Source organism: Cucumis sativus, chromosome 3 (assembly GCF_000004075.3).
Source record: "Cucumis sativus cultivar 9930 chromosome 3, Cucumber_9930_V3, whole genome shotgun sequence".
Lineage (NCBI taxonomy): Eukaryota > Viridiplantae > Streptophyta > Magnoliopsida > Cucurbitales > Cucurbitaceae > Cucumis > Cucumis sativus.
This window is the reverse complement of record NC_026657.2, coordinates 15955879-15966553: the sequence shown is the minus strand read 5'-3', so window position 1 is coordinate 15966553 and position 10675 is coordinate 15955879. Positions and strand designations below refer to the sequence as shown.

The following is a 10675-nucleotide window of genomic DNA, read 5'->3' as shown; positions in this document are numbered from 1 at the left end:
CCTTACCTTAAAATGGCTCTTATGGTCTATCTAAACTACCTTGCTCTAAAATTAATAATTAAGTTCCTTTTACTCTATAAATTAAGTTATATATCCTATTATTAGTATATTGGTGACTAATCGCTAATTTTGAATTTTGTTCCAAAAATAACTGAGTTTTGAAGCTTTTTCCAATATATATATATATATATATAAGCGATTAAAACTGGATGTAGTAAATTTAAAAGAAACATGTGAAATTGTTTATAACTATATAGAAGAATAAACATTTATTACTTCAAAAGATATCGTTAAACTATTTACATAACCTTACTCATCTTTTTAGTCATCCAGTATCATGTTAATGTAGAAGTCCCTGGTTCAAATCTCCCCGATCTCTCCACACTTCTCTAATAACTAAGTAAAAATCCTTAGTTCAAATCTCCAACCTCTCATTTATACTAAAAAAAAATGGCATATAAACTTTTTCGATTTTTACTCATTACCTATTGGGTTAACGACGTTCTTGTTTTAATAGAAAATAATTCTCCTTTCAGTATTTTATTTTTAAACAAATTTCAAAATTCAAGAATAGAAACATAAGTCCAGAGGATCACTAAAATCTATCATAAGGCTAGAAATACATCTTGTAATCTCTGGAGTAGGCATTTGCTGGGATGACAATTTTCTGGTGCTTGGATTAAGAAAAAAGAGAAAGAAAAAAGAAAAAAAAAATGGTGAGGACTTAGAGGCCATAATGAGTTTGGAATTGGGTCCACAGTGGGATGAGTAATTTATAATTGGGAGAAAATGAGCATAGGGTGTGGAGGGGAAAAGGAGAAGGCTAAAACACTATCACAAATCACACAGTAGAAGATACACAGTGAAGAAGTAACCACAGCCATTCATTGAGTGAGAGGCTATCCATAATCTCATCCTCTTACCCTTCTCATCATTCATTCAAAGCCATTCAACTCAACATCCCACTCTTAGTTAACCAACAAAATATATATACATCCTTCTCAATTTCCCTTCTCTCTACTGCTTTAATCTTTTGCTTCTTCTTCTTTTTCTTCTTCTTCTGCTTTCTCAACACCCTCAACCATGGCTACGGCTACTCTGTCAGTAGCCAAACCATCTATTCAGGTTCCTCATTACTCAACACCATCCTCTTTCCCTTCCACTCTTCTTTAATCTTTTGTATCTAATAAACATTACTGCATTCTCTTGCATAGCAGGCTAATGGAAAGGGATTTGGAGAATTCTCGGGCCTCCGCAACTCGTCGACCAGCCTTTCCTTTGCAAGGAGAACATCTGATGATTTCCTTTCCGTCATTGCCTTCCAAACCTCTGCAGTGAGTTCTCTCTTCTTAAGAGTTTGTTTATGTTTGAGCATTGGTTTCTTAACATTATTTCAGCGAGAAGTTAAAATGTGCATGAGGAGGAACTAATCTTCATAATGATGCATCAGACATTAATGTGTTGATAATGTTCAATCAAATATGTAATGCTTCTAACAATCTACATTAAGTCGTGGGATGCAACAAAAGTGTACTATGATCATATGAGTTATGAACATGTATAAATAAACATCCATAGTGTACAATTAAAGTAGCTATATGGTCATTAAGTTTTGAAGGCTACGAAGTTTAATTCTTGCTTTAATTTGATTATCATAAAAAGGGTACTGTATTTAGATTTCTAAAAGCTTATATAGCCATAGAATGTATACAACTTCCTTTTGTTTCTCCTCCAAGCTTCTTCAAGACGTACTATGGTCTCTTGTTCATATCTTAAAACTCCTGAAATTAGGCAGCCTATCCAAGAAAACATCATGTGGGAGTTATATTGAAGTAAATATTCATACTACACTACTGTTTGTTCGTGTGTCTTACCTTCATCCATTGAATCCTTAAAGGTGGGAAGCAGTGGAGGATACAAGAAAGGGATTGTGGAAGCAAAGCTTAAGGTAGCCATCAATGGGTTTGGAAGAATTGGCAGGAATTTCTTGAGGTGCTGGCATGGACGCAAGGATTCCCCACTTGATGTCATTGCCATCAACGATACCGGAGGCGTCAAGCAAGCTTCTCACCTCCTCAAATACGATTCCACCCTCGGCATCTTTGAAGCTGATGTGAAACCTGCCGGAGATGAAGCCATTTCAGTCGATGGCAAGATCATCAAAGTGGTTTCCAGCCGCAATCCCCTCAACCTTCCCTGGAAGTGGGTGTTCAAATTCTAAGCTTCAAATTTTCTTTCATCCTTTTGATGAAACCAGAAATAAATGACTAGATGAACAACAATGCAGGGACATGGAAATAGACTTGGTGATTGAAGGAACTGGAGTGTTTGTTGATAGAGAGGGTGCAGGGAAGCACATTGAGGCTGGAGCTAAGAAGGTCCTAATTACAGCACCTGGGAAAGGTGACATTCCAACCTACGTTGTTGGGGTTAATGCTGATGCATACAGCCATGACGAGTCCATCATCAGCAATGCTTCTTGCACTACCAACTGCCTAGCTCCTTTTGTCAAGGTCCTTGACCAGAAATTTGGTAATGCTTACTGAATCCTAGCATAAATTATTCACTGGCAGTTGGTTTCTAGGTTCTTGCGGTAAGTTTAGTTGGTCATGTTTTTTATGGAGTTGGTTTAAAATATATGGCAGGTATCATCAAGGGAACAATGACTACCACTCACTCCTACACTGGTGACCAGAGGCTACTCGATGCCAGCCACCGTGACCTCAGGAGGGCAAGAGCTGCTGCACTCAACATTGTTCCTACATCCACAGGAGCAGCCAAAGCTGTTGCCTTGGTCCTCCCTTCTCTTAAAGGAAAGCTCAATGGGATTGCACTTCGTGTGCCCACTCCAAATGTTTCTGTTGTCGACCTTGTTGTCCAGGTTTCTAAGAAGACATTCGCTGAAGAGGTGAATGCTGCATTCCGGGAAAGTGCTGAGAAGGAGCTCAACGGTATCCTCTCTGTTTGTGATGAGCCCCTTGTTTCGGTCGATTTTAGGTGCTCTGATGTCTCCTCAACTGTCGACTCTTCCTTGACTATGGTTATGGGGGATGACTTGGTGAAGGTTATTGCTTGGTATGATAATGAGTGGGGTTACTCTCAACGGGTTGTTGATTTGGCTGACATTGTTGCCAACAACTGGAAATGAGCATGATTGGTTTGCTCTCTCTGAGCTAACCTCATTTCTAGGTTGTTTCTGCATATCTGCTTATTTTTTCCCTTATTAATTTGTATTGAGAACGCCAAAACCATTTTCCTTTACCCATTTACCCATCACCCAATAAATATATATGCCACAAAACGATGAGAGTGATAAAGTTCCAAAAGTCGAGTCAAGTTCGAGATTTCATGAATACAAATAAAATATATCTTGCTCTGTAGGATATGCTAAACTGAATTCAGTTATGTTACTTGAACAGTTGCATCAGAATCTAGTCTTTGAGTTCATAATGAGACTAATTCCATTATAGAGTTCACTGGATCCATAAATGCACTAATACAAGGCAATATCTGTGTAATGAATTATTTACTTACAATTAAAAAATATATACCAATCATATAATTTATTTTTCTTTTTCTTTTTCTTTTTCTTTTTCATTTTCATTTTTGCTTTTAGAAAAACAAGAATTTTTCAGTGTAGTATACTCAAATATCTAGGATGCTATCTATACTCCCAACAATCCATTTACCTAAAACAACCAATGTTTTCTTCTTGGCTTTTCTTGAACTGGAACGTCTGCAAGAAAGAAAAACACATTATTATCATAAAAAAAAAAAAAAATCCCAAATAAGCGCAGCCACTCTGAATAATCCTTGCTACTCTGAGAACCAGAAAATAAGTTTTACAGCATAACCAAACCTTTAATTTCATAAAGTGAATTGTAGTGAACCTCAGACCAGAAACTTAACCAGAGCTCTGCATTATTGCAAAGGTAAAGGAGTTGTAAGAACCCTAGTATCTCAAAACTACAGCAAAGCATTTAGTGTACAAATGCAACAGTGTTAAAATACAAACGTCTCAGCCCTACACATTAAGAAACTGAGGTACCTGGAAATATACATCACAATTTCATGTTAGTTTGGACACAGACCTGATACCAAGTCCCCTCCTATCTAACTAATGCATATATTGAAGTTCATTGGCATAAAATATCTTGGAAGATAATTTATAATTACCGGTTCCATCTTAAACTAGCAGTCAATTTTTTTCAAACTTAAGCACTCCTATCTGTGTTTCTGTATCTGACACATGTCAGACACTCCCAAACTTGCTAGCACAATAACACATATCAGACACTAGTTGTATAAAGTTTAAAAAGGCCTTGTACTTATTAGACACGAACTAAACACTCGTTAAGCATAATAATAAATACACACAAATAATAAGTTTTGAGCTAAAACATATCAAACTCATTTCTTAAGTTATAGATAAATTTAATGACTTTAAATTCTTTCGAATACAATCATGATATATGTTGTTGAAAAATGGATCTTTTAATAAATGTATTGTATTTATATAAAATGACATGTCTCTACATCCTCATATTTATCTCTCGTATCCATAATCATGTTTCTTAACTTACCACGCTTGGGAGTTTGAGATTGTGGAACAATTTCAATGAAACAAGTATCTCTGAATGACGTCAGGAGACAAATCTTTGCCGCAAACTGCACATGATGAAGCAGCTGGATCAAGAAACAAATAGAGAAGGCAAGGCAGAATGTTCTAATGGAAAATCTTTCAGAATTTTTGGAATATAATTCACTCATGGAACTGGATAAACAAATTTTTTGAAATAGTTGGTCATTTATTGACATATTGTCACTCATCTCTCCAGTCTCTCTCCCTCTCTCTAGTAGTAGTTTACAACTCCGAATTCAATGATAGTTGGAAAAGCACCCAATCCAAGAGTCTGACATCAGTGAGGTAACAAATACAGTAGTCAAGTGACTCAGTAATTGTCGTCCATTGCCTACATTTCCAAGGATGTGAAAACTTGCTGCCCATACCCTTAGTGCATATATTGTACAATATCTTAAATTATAACCAATTAATCAGTAAGTGTAAGGTGGCAAACACAAAGGTGTCTTCTAATTTTAGCTATATGTTATACCTTATCAGCTGCTGCTTGTAGGGTTACATGGTCCCCCCATTCACCAGATCTGCATCATATACTAAGAAATCAAAAAGGAAACCTTCTTCTCAAGAAAATGTTTAATATCAGTTAATCCACAGATGATCATCAATTCAATAAGCATATGACCATCAATTCAATAAATATACGATCATTGATTCAATAAACATAAGACCATCAATTCAAGAAGAGAAAAGAGAGAATACGATCTTGAACAATTTCACATACTTTGCCATTTTTTTGTAATAACGACTGTACTTCATTGGAACATAACCTTCATATAGAGAACGGTGGTCCTTTAGCTGGAACATAATAATAAACCCAGATGAGTGATACATAAGCAGGATATTCACCCTCACATGAAAACTATGTTCGCTTCAATTTGGTAATAAAACATGGGTAAGGCCTAGGAAGCACGGACACCGACATGTGACGTGTGACACAACACGACATGGCGATACGTCCAATTTCTAAAAAGGTAGAACACGGCACATTATAATTCTTTTTCTTTTTTAAAATAATATATGTGATAATTCTTGTAGATAAATTACTCATATATGTTAGATATGCTTCTTTAAAACATAGATAAAGGGTACATTAGTTGTCTGAGTTCATTAAAAAGTTCCAAACTACAATACAAATAGGACATCCTAAATAGAAATTACACATTACCAGTTAGAAGTGAAAAGATTAATAGATCAGACTTAACTTGTGCTTATTGACTAAAATTTGTATAAGAGCATTTTCAAAAAAAGCAAAAAAGAAAAAAAGTACAAGAGCAACTTTAATGTGAATTACAAATCAAAGTTTCAGATTCTAAAACCAAGTAAAAGTGAATTTTGCCACTTGTTCTCTCATTCTCAACAACTCAGACAACATTCTATTTAGACCTTCCTACTTTCACTTTCAATTGACTTTTCCTAGTTCAAGCACCTTGAGATATAACAGTCTACCTGCTTTACAACGTCTTTCCGCACGTGCTTGTGATACTCAGGTGATCTGTACATCTGATCCGAAAGTGCTCGAAACTTCCATATAAGAAGAAACTATAAATAGATTGTAGATAAACTGGAAGCTTCTACTTCTTACCTCAAAAATCTACATACCTGACAATTTCCATCACCAGAGACCTTCACTTCATGCAAACCATAGACACTTAGCCTGAAAGACAATGAGATGAAAGCTACTTCATCACAAGTGGTAGGGGCAAGAAGAGAAGAATAGGTCGATGGTAAATTTTAATGACGTTAAACATACACTTGACTTCACCATCAGTTTTTATCCGAGTAATTTTTAGCAATTTCCTCTTTGACAACATATGGGTGCAATGACTAACCAAGCGATCCTTATTAACACGAGATATTACCTCAGCAATGACAATTAACATCCAAGGGAAAAAACGCAATAGCTATGTTTTCTTTTTGGATTAGTCCTATGATGCCATATTCATCTTGAAAGCCTAAGCTCTAATCCAATGCATGATTTTACAAGAAATGATGAGTGCGGATTCAATTGAAGTCGCAGAAGCAACATAATATGAAATTAAGAAAGAAAGAAGCCCGTTATTAACTTAGTTCATGTTGTTAGGAAGATACAGAATCAAACTGCAACTTGGAAAAATAAAAATGTAGACTAGAATTTGAATGGCTCAAATGGCCTTATGTTGGCGAAGTCAGTGATCATGATGCCCAGCCATTCTTCATTATGCTTGTTAGTTTTTTAATGCAATATTTGTAGATTTGTTTGAACTATTCCTCAATCAAGGAATTAGCTATGGTACATAAGATGACTACCCTTAATCACAACCAAGAATATACCAAAATAGTAACAACAGTAAGGCGAGAAATTGGATAGTGGTTTTGTGACCTTCAAATGGGATCATGATTACAAAATCACCCACAAAGTAAATTTAAGAACTTAATTCACCATCTACACTCCCTAGAAGTAATTTTTACGCTACTTGCTTGTTCATGAATGTGCATGTATCATTTGCTTTTCTTTTTTCTTTTTGGATAGGGAATATGCATGTGTTGCTTGGAAAAAAATTCTCTAGCAGTTGTTATTTGTGTTAAATTTCTTCGATATTCTACAGAGAGAAAATGTGGTATTATATATATAAAGAGAGATCCATCTGTTGACCACGCGGGAAATCTACGTTTTACTTTCAGAAAATGTGGTTTACGTACCTCTGAAGAAGCCTATGATATTCCAAACTGGCATCACTTTGGTTGGGGATATATAAATTTATCCTTGGAGTATGCTGGAAGACCACAAAGAGTGCAGTTTAACATAGAGTTTAGGTAATATCTTTTTCTCAAAAGTCGGAGCAAAAGTGTTTATAGGCCAAGAGATGAGGAGAATAACCAGAAAACCAATAAATCAAGCACTTCAGACATTCTATTAGAACACAATTTCGGGACAACGATCTAAGAAGAGAGAAGAAATTTTTTTCGCAATTTCATATGAGAAGTAATAACTAATAAACTTCTCTGATCAAATTCCCCAACTATAAATTGAGAATTTCACAGGTAGTTCCTTAAAATCCAGATATAAAGTGATTAGTGGTTTTATCTCCATTCTGAAAGAAAAAGCAGTGTCTTTTAAATTATTTAAGAAAACAGAAAACTAAGCAATAACAAAAAGAAAAGAGAAAAGATTCATACAGCAATGGGGGCAAGGTTGGAGAGGCGTCTGGCAACAGCACCGTCTAGCTTAGCATACTCTTCCGATAATGCAACAGCAATCATGCGATCATCCTCGACGTCCTGATGAGAGCTCAATGAAGTAGAACTTGAACATTCTCCAATGCTCTGAGTTTCAGGCGTCATGCTGCCACTAAGCAATGACTCGCCATTACTTAAAAAAACCAAGTAAAAAAAATCGATACTTTCATGTTGCAGACACATAAAAAAAGGAATAACACCCATTCCACAAAGGTCAAGTTAGAGCTCAATCTATTCAAAGAGTGAGAAACAAACATGGTAGATCGAGAGAAAAACATTAATTAACAATGGAAGTGCTATGTTGATTGGAGAAGACAAAAGAATAATATGGGAAATCCTGAAATGTGCGTACAACCATCATAACTTGAAAATATTCCAAAATGATTAAGCAGGAAGGCAACGAGAACAAAATTCAAAATCAAATGACAGGAAACTAATTACAAAAAAATCAGCATCAAACACGCATAAAGAGACGGGCATTGATCTAATTAGAACTACACAAAAAAATAAATCGGTAAAACGCAAGAGAGTTTGGTGAATCTTCAATAATTCATTCAACGGTTGTAAAAGAAAGGGAGGAGAGATTGATAGCTGAAATAAGAGGATAAAAAAAGTAAGAATTAGAAGAAAGAATACCTGGAATTGCAATTGGAAGGGGGGCGATGAGGGTGAAAAGAGGAAGATGAATGAAATGAAGGAAAAAGGGAAAAGTGGGAGTTGAAAAAGAGGTGGGGGTTTGACTTGAGCGGCAGTTGTTTGAGGTGGGAGGGGATTAGGATATTTGGGAAACGGGAAGAAAAGGGAAAAGGATGGAAGCTTCAATGGAAAGAGAGGGAGAGGGAGAGGGAGAGAGAGAGGGTGTTGCTTTCGCGGGTTTCTTCGTGTGGGGAAGTAACAGTCAATACCCGGCAAGGGAGATGGGGTGTGGGTCATACACTCCTACTCTTTTACGTTTTCAGTTTGTTTTCTTCTTCCAAGTAGCTAATCAAATATCATACCCAAAAGCAAAGGGAAAAGGGGTTAGCTAATCAAATCTTTACTATTTGGCGCTGTCTCTACCCTACTTTTACCATATCAACCCTCCAATTTTATTCATCGTTTTTTCTTTCTAACTTGGGAACATGTGTAATCTTATTATTGGAAAACTTCTATTTTTTCAGTTTCCAAATTTTGAGGAACCTCACGCAAAAATATATATATATTATTTTTACCCCTTTACTAGATGCCGAAGTAGCAAAGATGAGTTGGAAAATTTTCTCAACTTTTTTATTCTTTTTAAATTATAAAAGATGTGAAGGAAAGCGCGTAGCAGAAAACAATAACACAAATTTACTCTCAATCCATCTAACCATTTTAATTTTAGATATTAACATATGACAACTATCCTAATTAAACGAAATTAGGGTTAATTGGAAACGTACCTTTGAAGAAGTTTTTTGAAATCCTCGATGTCTCCTCACAAATTCAAATAGAATTGTTAGAGTTTACCCGCTTTTCTTTAGAGCGGGAATCGTAAGGTAAAGATGGAATGAAAAAAATAAAAGGATTAATTTAGGGTTGAGACTTAAAGAGAGAAAATAGTTTTAGGTTTATTTTGTAATTCAAAATTAAAATTGGTAAAAGAAAATTCTTCAAATTGAAAAATACCCTTTAAATAGGCTAATTACATTCAAAATTGAATGTAATTAGTTTCTTAAATCTCAACGCCTAATAATCCACTAATCATTGTGTTGAATTTTTCTACTGACTTTAGTCCAAGGGCAATATGATCATTTGATAATTCGAGTCAAAGTCAAACTTTGACTTTTTACCATTTTGTCTGTTTTGACTAATTTCGACTTCCTGAGAGCATGAATCTGCATCGAAATTTAAATCACATTTGAATATAAAACAGGTCAAAATTCAACATTTTGACTTTTAACAACTTTGATCATTTTCTCAATTCCGAGCTTTCCAATATAAATCTGTATTCATATTTTTAATATTTAAATCATATTTTAACATAAAACACTATTTCAACTAACAATTATATCACATATATTTGTTGTCTTCTCTCTTTTTACCTAATTCGAACAATTTGAATTATTTCATCATATTGTTCTATGTTTATTCCATATAAACTAACATAAAAATCTATTGGACCTATAAATCATAGGCTCCAATGATTCAAGATTAACTGGCTAAACCCTTTTAGACAGAGCTAGTCAAATTCTTTAACTAATGGATCATTCCACTAAAATCTAGTAGCTTCACTTCCCTCACTATAGATATATTTCCAACCATTGATATAACCATGATCAATAAGTTAATTCTTCACAGGTTGTTTGTAACCTTGGATAATACTGTTTTACCCTTATGATTACACCTTGCTCCTTAAGTTTCACTAAACCATTGATTGAATAATTGGTTTAAGGTTCAACCTATAAATCAAGTCCCTCTCGGGCCAATGAGAGGGTGGGACCCCTTATTCAAGACTAGGATTTAGTTCTTAAGGGAGCAATTTATCTATTAATCCTAAAACGAGTACGAGTAAATTTCGTCTGGCACTCTATATCCCTAGTCATCCATCCCGATCTTATCCTTGAAATGGAAGGCTTATTGGGCTAGCAATGTTGAGCTCCCCTCACCTATGCAGATCGAAGAATCATTTTGTTTGAACAAAAGTCCATAGTTAGCTCATGATTAAGATTAAATTACCTAGGTCAACAAAAATCAAAATAGTCAGTCTTACATAGTCTACAGTGTTATAACTTAAAAGTGACTATTTCATGGTTCCAGTCTTTATGTAAACTCTTTACATAGGATGTCATCACTTCC

At 35.1% G+C, this 10675-nt stretch overlaps 2 protein-coding genes across 6 annotated transcripts; one reads left to right on the top strand and one right to left on the bottom strand.

Annotated features, from left to right (window-relative positions):
* Nucleotides 1-968: 968 nt before the first annotated feature.
* GAPDH (glyceraldehyde-3-phosphate dehydrogenase) lies at nucleotides 969-3427 on the top strand. 2 transcript variants are annotated; one of them, XM_011653034.2, is made up of 5 exons: nucleotides 969-1125; nucleotides 1215-1334; nucleotides 1898-2202; nucleotides 2288-2532; nucleotides 2646-3427. In XM_011653034.2, the coding sequence occupies exons 1-5, from the start codon at nucleotides 1084-1086 to the stop codon at nucleotides 3146-3148; spliced, it is 1215 nt and encodes a 404-aa protein (XP_011651336.1). In that variant the 5' UTR covers nucleotides 969-1083; the 3' UTR covers nucleotides 3149-3427.
* Nucleotides 3428-3437: 10 nt separating this feature from the next.
* On the bottom strand, nucleotides 3438-8800 carry LOC101203094 (OVARIAN TUMOR DOMAIN-containing deubiquitinating enzyme 12). 4 transcript variants are annotated; one of them, XM_004145575.3, is made up of 10 exons: nucleotides 8495-8790; nucleotides 7799-7970; nucleotides 7322-7395; nucleotides 6242-6296; nucleotides 6089-6163; nucleotides 5364-5437; nucleotides 5115-5163; nucleotides 4584-4668; nucleotides 3860-3916; nucleotides 3438-3736 (listed from the first exon to the last, which is right to left on the bottom strand). In XM_004145575.3, the coding sequence occupies exons 2-10, from the start codon at nucleotides 7961-7963 to the stop codon at nucleotides 3690-3692; spliced, it is 681 nt and encodes a 226-aa protein (XP_004145623.1). In that variant the 5' UTR covers nucleotides 7964-7970; nucleotides 8495-8790; the 3' UTR covers nucleotides 3438-3689. The 4 variants fall into 4 exon arrangements, with proteins under 4 accessions (XP_004145623.1, XP_031738200.1, XP_031738199.1 ...); XM_031882339.1 differs by having other exon boundaries at nucleotides 3591-3736; nucleotides 7799-7991; nucleotides 8495-8791; XM_011653035.2 differs by having other exon boundaries at nucleotides 3591-3736; nucleotides 7799-7964; nucleotides 8495-8791.
* Nucleotides 8801-10675: the final 1875 nt, after the last annotated feature.